This window comes from Melanerpes formicivorus, unplaced genomic scaffold, assembly GCF_026170545.1.
Source record: "Melanerpes formicivorus ecotype bairdi unplaced genomic scaffold, bMelFor1.0.p_v2 SCAF_2, whole genome shotgun sequence".
Taxonomy (NCBI): domain Eukaryota; kingdom Metazoa; phylum Chordata; class Aves; order Piciformes; family Picidae; genus Melanerpes; species Melanerpes formicivorus.
The window spans coordinates 59,387,299-59,399,933 of record NW_027142354.1 but is presented as its reverse complement, the minus strand read 5'-3'; the positions used below and the strand labels follow the sequence as shown (position 1 = coordinate 59,399,933).

Below are 12,635 nucleotides of genomic sequence, written 5' to 3'. Positions count from 1 at the left end.
GTGCTGTGGGAGCTGCAGGGAGCTGTGGGTGCTGCAGGGAGCTGTGGGTGCTGCAGGGAGCTGTGGGTGCTGTGGGAGCTGCAGGGAGCTGTGGGTGCTGCAGGGAGCTGTGGGTGCTGTGGGAGCTGCAGGGAGCTGTGGGTGCTGCAGGGAGCTGTGGGTGCTGCAGGGAGCTGTGGGAGCTGCAGGGAGCTGTGGGAGCTGCAGGGAGCTGTGGGTGCTGTGGGTGCTGTGGGAGCTGCAGGGAGCTGTGGGTGCTGCAGGGAGCTGTGGGTGCTGCAGGGAGCTGTGGGAGCTGCAGGGAGCTGTGGGTGCTGCAGGGAGCTGTGGGTGCTGTGGGTGCTGCAGGGAGCTGTGGGTGCTGCAGGGAGCTGTGGGTGCTGTGGGAGCTGTGGGTGCTGCAGGGAGCTGTGGGTGCTGCGGGGAGCTGTGGGAGCTGCAGGGAGCTGTGGGTGCTGCAGGGAGCTGTGGGAGCTGCAGGGAGCTGTGGGAGCTGCAGGGAGCTGTGGGTGCTGTGGGTGCTGCAGGGAGCTGTGGGTGCTGCAGGGAGCTGTGGGTGCTGTGGGAGCTGTGGGTGCTGCAGGGAGCTGTGGGTGCTGCAGGGAGCTGTGGGTGCTGTGGGAGCTGTGGGTGCTGCAGGGAGCTGTGGGAGCTGCAGGGAGCTGTGGGTGCTGCAGGGAGCTGTGGGAGCTGCAGGGAGCTGTGGGTGCTGTGGTGCTGCAGGGAGCTGTGGGTGCTGCAGGGAGCTGTGGGAGCCATGGGTGCTGCAGGGAGCTGTGGGTGCTGCAGGGAGCTGTGGGAGCTGCAGGGAGCTGTGGGTGCTGCAGGGAGCTGTGGGAGCTGCAGGGAGCTGTGGGTGCTGTGGTGCTGCAGGGAGCTGTGGGTGCTGCAGGGAGCTGTGGGAGCCATGGGTGCTGCAGGGAGCTGTGGGAGCTGCAGGGTGCTGTGGGAGCTGCAGGGAGCTGTGGGTGCTGCAGGGAGCTGTGGGTGCTGTGGGTGCTGCAGGGAGCTGTGGGTGCTGCAGGGAGCTGTGGGTGCTGTGGGTGCTGCAGGGAGCTGTGGGTGCTGCAGGGAGCTGTGGGTGCTGTGGGAGCTGCAGGGAGCTGTGGGTGCTGCAGGGAGCTGTGGGTGCTGTGGGAGCTGCAGGGAGCTGTGGGTGCTGCAGGGAGCTGTGGGAGCTGCAGGGAGCTGTGGGTGCTGCAGGGAGCTGTGGGAGCTGCAGGGAGCTGTGGGTGCTGCAGGGAGCTGTGGGTGCTGCAGGGAGCTGTGGGAGCCATGGGTGCTGCAGGGAGCTGTGGGAGCTGCAGGGAGCTGTGGGAGCTGTGGGTGCTGCAGGAGCCGTGGGTGCTGCAGGGAGCTGTGGGTGCTGCAGGGAGCTGTGGGAGCCATGGGTGCTGCAGGGAGCTGTGGGTGCTGCAGGGAGCTGTGGGTGCTGCAGGGAGCTGTGGGAGCTGCAGGGAGCTGTGGGTGCTGCAGGGAGCTGTGGGAGCTGCAGGGAGCTGTGGGTGCTGCAGGGAGCTGTGGGTGCTGCAGGGAGCTGTGGGAGCCATGGGTGCTGCAGGGAGCTGTGGGTGCTGCAGGGAGCTGTGGGTGCTGCAGGGAGCTGTGGGAGCTGCAGGGAGCTGTGGGTGCTGCAGGGAGCTGTGGGAGCTGCAGGGAGCTGTGGGTGCTGCAGGGAGCTGTGGGAGCTGCAGGGAGCTGTGGGTGCTGTGGTGCTGCAGGGAGCCGTGGGAGCTGCAGGGAGCTGTGGGAGCTGTGGGTGCTGCAGGAGCCGTGGGTGCTGCAGGCACAGTGGCACTGTGGCTGTGTGCAGCCTTGCTGGAGCTGCAGGGCTGCCCCTGGCTGTCCCTGGCAGGCAGAGCCCACACTGCACACCCCAGGAGCATTCCCTGGCAGCCAGGGTCCCAGTCCGTGCCCGGTGGTGCTCCCGCAGCGCTGCGGGCTGGGACAGCGAGGTGGGAGGTCCAGCTTGGGAAGGAGGGGTGGGCAGGGCCGGGAGCCACACACTCAGATGCTGAAGGCAGATGCCAGGTGGGCTGCTGGGGGGCTGGGGGGTGCAGGGACCTCGTGGTGCTCTCGGTTCAGGTGGGGGAACTCGGTCTGCAGGAGGCAGGCCCTGGGCTTCTCCAGGAGGGCTCTTTGGGCTCACAGCTGGGACACAGGGCAGCTGGAAAGGCCCCTGGGGACCTGCATTCCCCAGAGTGCCTCCAGTGTGTGCCCACTGTGGTGCAGGATGGGGGGCTGGGGCCTGGCTGCTCACCTGCCAGGCTGTGGAACAGCTTGGTGCTCCTGCTGCAGGTGGTTGGGTTGTTGATTGCCTGCTCTGAAGTGGCCAAGCTGAGGGCTCCTCTCTCCTGGGATGGGCATTTCGGTTGAGCCTGAGCAGGGCTGCTGCCTCTGGGACCTGGCTGCCTTGAGTCCATACTGCTGGGTTGGTTTGGGCACCAGTCCTTCCCATGCCAGAGGGGCACTGGGGACCTGAGAGCCTTTCAGCACTGGTGTGTAAGTCCTCCTGAGCTTGGGAGAAGCTCCCTTGCCAGGACTCAGCATCAGGCCATAAGCTGCAGTCCCCAGTGTGGGAAGAGAGGCTGGCTGGGTGTGACAGTCAGCATGCAGGCAAGAGCAGGCATGGCTGTGTGCCTCCTCTGCAGTGCAGGGCACAACCCACCCTGACCTCCAGGTCCTACCAAGTGCTCCCAGCACCCACACCTTGGCTAGGCCTCCTCCCTGCCAGCCTGCAGAGTTAAAGGCACTCAGCAGGTGGTGGGAGCAGGTCTGTGGCTAGCTCTTGGCTGGATCATCCATGGCTATGAGGTGCTCCCTGGCTGTACTGGGGGGAATGGCTCCTGCCACATCCCCTCTGCCCAGCCCTGTGTGCCTGAGGGTTCCTGGAGAGAGAAGAAGTCTCCAGTGTTTGGCCTGGGTGAGGCTGGGTTTCAGCTGCTGCTGCAGTACTCATCCACCCAGATCTGTTGGGGTTATTCTAAGGATGGTTTTGGCACAAAGGTGGTTTTGGAAGGGCTCCCACAGGGAGCTCAGAGCTGGGGGGGTTCTGTTCCCCACTGACTGATCACTGAGGCAGGAGCTGTTCAGTGAAATCAGTGAGACCTGCCCCTGTCAAAGCAACCCTTCCCTGCCCTGTGTGTTCCTTGCCTGGGGGGAAGGTAACCACTGTGGTTCTGGAATGTGGGCACTGCTTTGAGAGGTTCCTCTCGAGAAGCCCTGCTCAGGTTTCCCTCTCCAGCCTCCTTGTGCTGTCCAAGGAGAGATGGAGGTTTTTGCTGGGTAAGTGCAGTGAGAGATGTGGCTGCCTCCCTCCTCTGGGCCGGCAGCATCACAGCAAACAGCAGCTTTGCTCTTGCTTTGCTAGCCTGCAGTGAGTCCTTTGCTCAGGAGGGCTTCCTGGCCTGGCAGCCCCAGCACTGTAAATCCTCTGTTAAGCCAGGCTCAGGCAGGTGCAGCCCCGGCTCGCCCAGCACAGTTCCACTGCCCCTGCAAGGGGGGAGCAGGGCTTGTTCCCTTGGCCCTGTCCAGCTCTGAGGCTCTGTGCAGCTCTGCTGCTGGCCAGCACAGCAGACTGATGTCCCTGGGCCAGGGACTCAGCACCCTCAGCAGAAGAAAGGTCTTCCTTCTTCTCTCCAGCCTGAATCTCCCTCTCTTAACCTGAGCCACCCCCTCGTCCTGGCACGACAGGGCCTGCTCAGAAGTCTGTCCCCAGCTTGCTTTCTGATGCCTTGAAGCAGTGCAAGGCCACCAGAAGGTCTCCCTGCAGCCTTCTCTTCTCCAGGCTGAGCCACCCCAACCCTCTCAGCCTTTCTTACCCTTCCTGTCTAAACCTTCCTCTGAAAACTAACAGAAGCTTCAGCAAGGGCTTCCGTGGGAGAGGACCCAGGGGAGTGAGCAGAGCTGCAGGGCTGTTTGGCTTGGCAACACAGGTTGTGCTTTCCTGGTCTGTCTGTCCTGTTCACCCAGGAGCGGCAGTTCAGAGGCAGTGTGGCAGTGCTGGTCTGCAGCTGGGTGTCTGCTCAGCTGGGAGCTCTGTCCCTGGCTCCACAGCAGGGCTGGGCAGCTCTGCTCCTGCGGGATGCACTGCTTCAGTCGCGTAGCTGGGGGCTCCCGGTGTGAGTGTGAGCTCCTGCCAAGGTCACAGCAGATCAGGGGCTGCCCTCAAGCACTGCTGGTACCATTGCTCTCAGACTGCAGCTCTCCAGCAGATCTTCTGCCCAGTGATGGGAGACACACCACTGGTGTGGGAGGGCCCAGTGTCTCCTGCCAAGTGTCTGAGCAGGCTTTGGGGTTGCTCCTGCTGCTGCTCCTGCAGGTCCTCACTCCGAAGCCCTGGTCAGGAGGGCACAGTGGTGGCTGTAGGGTCTTCAGTGAGTCCCTTGTCTTCAGTGGGATTGCTCCTGTGACCACATAAAGTTCATGTTCAAGGCTCAAACCTCTCCTCTATATGAGCTGCAGGATGCAGATGTTCTTGGTGTGTGGCCCTTAAGCTACAGCTGGCCAAGAGTGGCTGCTGTCCTTCCCGTGGCGTGGAGCTGTGTGCAGGTGTGGTGAGGGTGAGCCCCAGGGGCTGTGCTCCCTGCAGCATCCCTGGTGCCTGTCTCACATGGAGTTTTCCTTTCTTTCTGAAAAATGCCAGAGCAAACTGGGAAGAAGACAAAGGGTAAGAAAAGTGACCCAAGAAGGAAAGGAAGAGATGGTAGAAAAAATAGTCCTGAGAAGAAAGAGAAAAGGAAATCAGTCAACGAAACTGTGTTGGGACAGCTGGGTAAGTCTGATTTTATGGGCCCAGAGCTGTGCCCCTGGAGGGCCCTGCTGGGGGAGCAGGGTTAAGAGCCCAACTCCTGACCCCTCCTGCATGTGCAGGGTGGAGTTATGCCCAGGACCATGGGGACCGCTTCCATCTCCTCCTGGATTACCGAGGTCCCACGGGAGAGACATGGTCAGCAGTGGGGCAGGGGTGTAGAACCCCCCAGCCCCAGGGCTTGCACTGGGGTTGGCAGAGGCTGTGCCACTGACCATGGTGTGCTGCTGCAGCAGCAATTCCCTTCCCAGGGATAAAATCAGACTTACCCACCCCGCAGCGGGGCTGAGCCCAGCGCCTCCCGTGCTGAGCACCGGAGGGGTCGCAGCTCACGGCTGGGGCTTTGCCTGGGGACTGCTGCCTGGGCACCTGCTGCTTGTGCTGGTGGCCCAGGGGCAGCCGGGATGCTGACACAAGGTGTCCTGAGCCAGCTGAAGGGGCATGGAGATGCAGGCTGGCTCTGAGGATGCTTCACCCACCTCTGGCTGCAGCCTCACACGGCTTGGCTTGGGGGCAGGAGTAAACAAATGGAACAGAGAAGGCCTTTGGGGGCAGATCTGTGACAACTGTGACTGTTTCTCACATGGAACTGGGTCTCTGTCTGATGTCCTCTGGCACTGTCACCTCTGCTAGCATGGGGGGCAGGAGGGGATGGGTTTGTGGCTGCTCAGGGTGGGCTGGTTCTCTAGGCTCCCAGGCGTTCTGGGGGCTCCCTAAAACCCTATTGGGGGTACAGAGAGTTTCTCTGGGGGTCTGGGCCACCCTAGGGACCTTGCTCTGCTTTGCCTACTGCTGTTTTCTGTCCAGCTCAGAGGTGCTGGGTTGCAGGGGGCAGCCCCTTTGGAAATGGGGCTCTTGAGCTCATCCTGTCTCTGAAGACAGCAGTGTTGGACTTTCTGACAAATAATGGAGGGCTGGGAGCCCCCCTGAGAGAAGCTGCACTGCCCTGAGCCAGGGACAGCCAACAGCCAAGGCAGAACTGCAGCAGGGTCTGGCAACCTCCAGGGTTTGGTTAAGGGCTTGAAGCATCATCACTTGGGGCTGCAGGCAGCAGAGAAGGGCTGGGGAAAGGCAGCCTTGGCAGCACCCTCACTGGCAAACCCTTGGGCTGTTGGGCTCCTGGGCACCACACAATGCCCTAAGCTTGTCCCTGCTGCTGCTTCCCCTCCCTGGTACCGAGGTGACCTGCCAGGAGGGGCAGGACTGCCACCTTGACAGTATCAGCTCAGAGGGGGCATCCAACCTCCCTGGTACTGCCCTTGAGCAGCCCTGGCACTGTGCAGGGTGTCCTGTTGTCCCTCTTGGGTGGCTGCTCGGGCATGATGGAGTGCAGGGTCCTGGCCCAGATGGCTGCTGACAGGGAAAGGTGGTGCAGAGCTGTGCCTGAGCTCTGCAGGCATTGCCACCCTGAGTCACCCTGCCAGTGCCACTGCTCTGTTGCTGGACTTCCAAAGGAAAGCTCTAGGCTGAAATCAAAGCTCAGGCACAGCTGTTCCTCCTTCCATAACCCCAGCTCTGCTGGTGACCCCCTGTTGGGGGATGGAAGCTGTGCTGAGGCAGCTCTGTGCCTGTCCAGCTGCTGCTGAGCCCCAGCCACCTCTCTCCTCCCTCTCAGAGCTCAGCAGCCTCAGGTTTTTCTCCATCCCAGACTCAGCTCTGCTCCTCTGCTGCTGTTTCCACACCACTGGAGCATTCAGAGATGTTCTCAGACCTGCCTCCTACCCTCCCTGCCTTTAGACACAGGCTTAGCACAATCCCATGCCCCTGCTGCACCCCAGGCTGCCGCTGTCCGGGGCTTTAGTCAGCATGCAGCCGGGCAGCAGCTGCTCCCCGGGGAGCCTGGCAGCCCTCCCCCGGGCACAGCTCCTGCTCTGGTGGCAGTCACCACAGCTTTAGGTTTCCCCTGCCCTTGGTCCAGAGGTGTCTCTTCCACCCACGCTGGGGCGGGCTGGGGCTTGGCCCCCTCGCGGCAGGACGATGCCCTGGGTAGACTCGGGGAGGGGCACGGCGTGTCGGACGTGGGACAGCACTGGTGGTGCTGTGGCCTCAGTGAGCCCCAGCTTCAGCATCAGTGCTGGAGGGAGGCCTCTCCTCTGTCCTGATGTGGTGCATTCCGTGGCTGACCTTTAGGCGTGTTTGGGGTGCAGGTGGTGGTGTCCAAGGGCAGCCTGGCTGTTCCTGGCTTCTGAGGCAACCTGTCCCTGTGTTTCAGGCCTGTCAACCTCCTTCCCCATCGATGGGACCTTCTTCAACAGCTGGCTGGCGCAGTCGGTGCAGATCACTGCCGAGAACATGGCCATGAGCGAGTGGTCCCTCAACAACGCCCACCACGAGGACAGCACCCCCGGCCTCTCCGAGGAGCTCCTGCAGGATGAGGAGACCTTGCTCAGCTTCATGATGGACCACTCCCTCAGGCCCCCGTTCAAGCAGAGCGAGGCCACAAGGAAGGTGAAAAGCAAAACGAGAACGAACAGTAAGAAAAAGCTGCCCAGGAGCGGCGACCCCAGCGTGGGGGGCAGCCAGCAGGAGAGCTCGGAGCCCTGGACTAACGACGGCAGCGACTGGTCGGATGACGCCACCCAGTCCGCGCTCACCCCGGGCTCCGTGCCCAGCAGGTCAGAGAAGGGGGCAGGGAAGCTTCCCGGGGACCGCAGAGGGCCGGGCGAGGCCAAGAAGGCAGCCAAGAAGGGCACGGCCCCAAAGGGCGGCGAGCCCCAGCCCCCGGCCGGGCCGAGGGGCTGCAGCGCCCAGGAGCCGGAGCCCAGCGCCGCCCAAGTGCCTGAGTCCGCCGGGAGCCCCAAGGCCGCCCTGCGCTTCAGGCCGCCCAAGGAGGCGCGGGGGGCTCGGAGGCCGCCGGCTGGCAAGGCGGGGGGCGCCGCGCTGCGCCTGGCGCACACGGACCTGGCGCACACGGACCTGGCGGCCACGGACCTGGCACCCACGGACGGGTACTGCTCCGACGCCGAGATGACCGACTCGGATGGCGAGCCCCGCGGGCGCCGGGCGCAGCGGGCACAGCGGGCGGCGCGGGAGGCGGCCGGCGAGGACATCGTCAGGATGAGCATCCTGGCCTCCTAACTCCTGCCGTGCCACGGGGAGGCCCCGGCCCGGTCACAACTGCCATGCCCGGTGCTCGCCCGGTGCCGTGGCCGAGGGGTTTTTAACGTGTACATAGCTGGGACCTTGGCACTGGTGTCTCTCTCTTCCCTACACACCTGAGATGCAGCTTCAGCTTCGCCGCCATCGAGGACCCTGCCGGCCGCGCTCCCTGCCTGGCTCCCGGCCAGACCCCACTCCCTGGCAGGACCCATGCTGAGGGTGCTGAGAGGCTGGAGGGTGCTGGTCCCCCTTGCTTTCTGCAGGGCTGGCAGGTTAATTAATGGGCATTATTTAACGAGGTGCAGAGCCCTGCCCGGCCTGGTTGGAGCCCCGGAGCAGGGAGCCAGCGGAGGGTTGGGTAGCTGCGGGAAGGGCCTCTCCCACTGGTGTGCGTCTGCAGGAGGAAGGAAGAGAAGTGATGCTCGAATAAATAATGACTAAAGCACAAACAGCTCGTGGGGTGGAGGAGAGCAATGCTACCTTCCTGGGTTTAGAGGAGAGCACCCCTTGGTGGTTACTGCCCCTTCATTTCCCATCGGGCTGAGATCCCTCCAGGGGCCCATCCCTGCCCCAGGGTGGTTGAAGCGGTGAGAAGCAGCATGGTGATTAACTCAGGTGAATTGATCAGGCGGCAGCAAGCTGGGAAGTGGAGATGAGAGGCAGGCTGCAGGAGAAACACATCCTTGAGAAACACCCGGGGCAGGGCGGGGGGGAGGGAGCTGCTTCGACCAGGAGGTGGAGCGGCGATTTCCTTGCCCGCGCTTCTCCCCGCTGGCTGCCAGGCCGTGCCGGCACCTTCGGCGTCCCCTTTGCACAAGGACGGGTTTGGCCCCTGGGCCGAGCCTGCTGTCACCGGGGGGCGGCGGAGATGCTTCACCTTCACCATTCCCTTCTCCTACCGACGGCTCCCGTGGCAGTGGTGAATCCGTTCCTCCCCATCGCTCGCTGGGTTTGGCTTTTCGTCTGAGTTCCTCTGGTCCTGGTGGCGAGCTGCTGCCTCCTGGGAGGGCGATTCACAGGAGCTGAGGTCCTGACAATAATTTAATGCATAAAACGTCCCCAGTAAGCCTTAAATGTCGTGGAGGAGCCCACGGTCCCTGCGAGCCAGGCGGATTCCCCTGTTTGCACTTAACTGCACCGTGACTGCGGCTTTGGCTTCAGAGGTCACAGTTTTCAGTCGTGCTTCGTGTTTCATTGGCGTGACCCCAGTGTGAGCTCAGGGAACAAACAAAATCACACACGTGAAAAAACTACAAAAAAAAAGATAAAAAAAAAGGAATTCACTGAGAAACTTTTGCTGTTGTTGTTTTTTAAAAATAGTCAGTAAAAAAAAAGTTAAAAAAAAAGAAAGACCTAAAACCAAACACCCACCAGACCCACAGCACAGACCACACCGACCCCGCCGGGACACTGCTGCAACCGGTCCGACCCAGTCACTAGCCAGAAACAAACCCTGCAGTTGTCAGACCAAGCCGGCAGAGAACTCTTGCGGATGCCAAAGAATATTCTGACAGTCAGGCAGCGCAGCCAGACACCGAAACTCTCACCACGAAAACGAAACCAGTCACAGAACACCGAGAGCTGGAGGCTCTTGGGCCCGCGGGGGCTGAGGGCACGCTCATGACACGCTGCTGCGGCGTTAGGTTCCAGGCTTGCTCCGAGGGATGCTGCTGCTCCCGGCCCGCGCCCTGCCGTTTTGATTTCCAGTGCTTTGTGCTCATCCCACTGTGAGCTTCCTGTTGAAACTCTGAGACCCCCTGCAGCTGGCGTTCCAAAGTCGATCATCTTTGATCAGCCTTCCAAAGTCCTTGCGATTGATCAAACTGCAGCAGAGATAAGCGATGACAACCTGGCTCGCCCTGGGCTGCGGCGGGCTCCGGGCAGGATGCCTGCGCCCGGCCCTGCCTCGGCCCCGCACTAGCCCAGCTGACACCGTGCCTGGGGAGGAGCCTTCCTCTGAGGGGAAAAATGGTATTAGCAAGAAAATAAATAACCATTCAAGAGAAAAAAAAAAAGGCCAACAAAAACCAAAATCATCAAACCAGGAACCACTTTTGTTACAAATTAGTGTCATCCCTGGAGGTTGAAATGCAAATCTGCTCATGAATTAAGGCTCAGTATGTTCAGATAATGTTAAATACAGTAAATAGGACTTAGTTTATCTTACCAGGCTTGCTAGCTTTAGCTACAGTATCCTAGTATAAGAGTCATAACAATAATCAATATGCTGCCTTTTAATGAATCTTGCTTCCGTGTGCTTCACTCAATTATGGATAAAAAAAAGAGCAAAAAAAGCAATCCACAAACCTCGCTGTCCACAGCTCCTCCCATCGGCTTCCGCACTCCCTGTCTGCTCCGCACAGGAACGCACGGAGGGGACCCCTGCAAGAACAACCAACCCAGCGCTGCCGGCACCAGGCGGCCGCTGCCCCCCAGCGCCCCCACGGCCCCTGCTTTGCCATCAGCAGGTGGTTTCAGGGGGGAAAGCTCCAGGTGGGCAGCACGTCAGAGCCGCGGAGAGGAACGGGCTGGGGGGAACAGAGAGCTGGGAAGGGGCTGAGGGACCTGGCAGGGCTGCGCCCAGCAGCGTGGCCCTGGGCACCCCAGCGCGTCCCCTGCCCGCTGCCCCCGCGGGGTCAGGAGAGAAAAATGTACGAGGAGAATATTTTTGATGTTGCTGTAAATGTATTTTGAAATGAATAGAAAGAAAAGGATAAATAAAAGGTTTATTTTGGTAGGGAAATGTTGTCTTTTACGATGTCTGAACGGCAGGAACTGACATTTGCACTGTACGGGGAGCTGTTTCCTTGGGGAAGCAGCAGCTGTTGATGTGCAGGTGAGGACGCGAAGAGCATCCTGCCCTGCTGGTGGAGCTCAGCGCCCACAGCTGCAGGAGATCCCCAGGACAGCCCCAGCACCACCCCCACTGCCCACAGCCTTTTCTGCCCCTTGCTCCTGCTGCTGGGAGTCCGGCTGCCCGCTGCCCCGCAGCCCTCACCCCGCCGCGGGGCGCGGAGGGGAGGCAGGACGCAGGCAGGAGCGGCTGCCGCCGCGGGGCAGGGCGTGAGGGTTGGTTGTTCTTCACGGAGATTCCGCCCCCCTCCCCCCGGTTTGCTCCATTCTGCATCCAAACAAACCCACTTCACATCAGTTACAGGAAACGATATGAATGTCGCAGGGGGAGAAGCCCCCTGCCCGTCTCAAAGAACGTGATGTGCCATTTGTTAATAGAAAAGAGAAATATTGAAAAATATATTGAAAAGAGCAATTTTAAATTATTTTTGGCTTATGTTGCAATATTTATTTTCTTGTATTAGAAATTCCTTTGTAGAGAAAAAAAATGTATTTTTCATTAATGCAAAAACCTATTTCTCCTTTTTGTACATTTTCCATGTTAGTTAATCCTTAAAGCAATATAATGTTACCAACCTCGTTCTGTGTGAGACTGTATTATGCATGCTCTTTGTGTTGCCTTGGAATAGCTCTGTCTGCCATTCTCTCCATCCTGTTCAGATACAGTGGATGCTGTAACACACATTGGGACCATGGCCCATTGCTGATGAAACAAAGGCCCCTTTGCATTCCTCAATGTGTTGCAAATGCAGTCAATAAAGCAGTGTTTCTGTGTCCCGCTGTTGGTGTTGATGGGTGAGGGCACACCAAGCGCCCTGGCAGCCCGAGGGCAGCCTGGGCTGCAGCCAGAGCAGCATGGCCAGCAGTGAGAGAAGGGATCCTGCCCCTCTGCTCTGCTAAGACCTCAACTGCAGTGCTGTGCAGAGCTATGGGACCCCCCAGCACAAGGGACCCGATGGAGAGGGACCAGAGGAGGCCACCGAGATGATCAAAGGGCTGGAGCGCCTATGCTCTGGGGACGGGCTGAAGGAATTGGAGTTGTTCAGCCTGGAGAAGAGAAGGCTCCAGGGAGACCTCAGTGCTGCATTTCACTGTCTGAAGGGGACCTACAGGAAGGCTGGGGAAAGGGGAGCTGGTCAACAGCCAGCTGAAAATGAGCCAGCAGTGCCCAGGTGGGCAAGAAAGTCACCAGCATGCTGGCCTGGGTCAGCAATGGTGTGACCAGACGAGCAAGGCAGGGATTGTCCCCCTTGTGCTCAGCACTGGTGAGGCTGCACCTCAAATACTGGGTTCAGTTTGGGGCCCCTCACTACAAGAACCTTGGGCTGCAGCAGGTCCAGAGAAAAGCAACAAAGCTGGGGAAGGGTCTGGAGAGCAGGGCTGGGAAAGAGCAGCTGAGGGAGCTGGGGGTGTTCAGTGTGGAGAAGAGGAGGCTGAGGGAGACCTCATTGCTCTCTGCAGCTCCCTGAGAGGAGGCTGCAGTGGGATGCCTCCAGCAGCAGAGCAGACTGAGGTGGTCTGGGTGGCTGTGTTGTGGGAGCAGGCATGGGAAATGAACCCAAATGCTGGGAAGCAAAGGAAGAGTCCACACTGTCCTTCCACTTCATCCTTCTCCTGCAGCCCAGGCTGGGTAAAACCTGCCCAACAAAGTTGCCAAACAAGCACTTGTTACTCATGTCCCTATTTATAGGCACTCGGAGCTTCCCTCTCTGCCTTGCTTGGGCTTTGCCTCTAGCACCCTCACCACAGGTGGTGCTGAAGGCTCACCCCAGAGGGAGCAAAAGGAGGATTTCAGTTTAACTGCAAAAGAAGCCTTGGGCCGTCCCTGTATGCTCTGCATGAGGGCTGTGGAACCCACCACAAACACCAAGGG

General features: G+C 60.4%; 1 protein-coding gene across 4 annotated transcripts in view; it reads left to right on the top strand.

Annotated features, from left to right (window-relative positions):
- Positions 1–11,536, top strand: part of JADE2 (jade family PHD finger 2) — a 79,366-nt gene extending 67,830 nt beyond the window's left edge. For 3 of the 4 annotated variants that reach the window (XM_068163454.1, XM_068163463.1, XM_068163481.1), the window contains 2 exons: positions 4,646–4,774; positions 7,023–11,536. In XM_068163454.1, coding sequence (XP_068019555.1) covers positions 4,646–4,774; positions 7,023–7,888 — 995 coding nt within the window. In that variant the 3' untranslated portion in view covers positions 7,889–11,536. The remainder of the gene's footprint in view (positions 1–4,645; positions 4,775–7,022) is intronic. The other variant, XM_068163472.1, reaches the window with a different exon arrangement.
- The last annotated feature ends 1,099 nt before the right edge of the window (positions 11,537–12,635 follow it).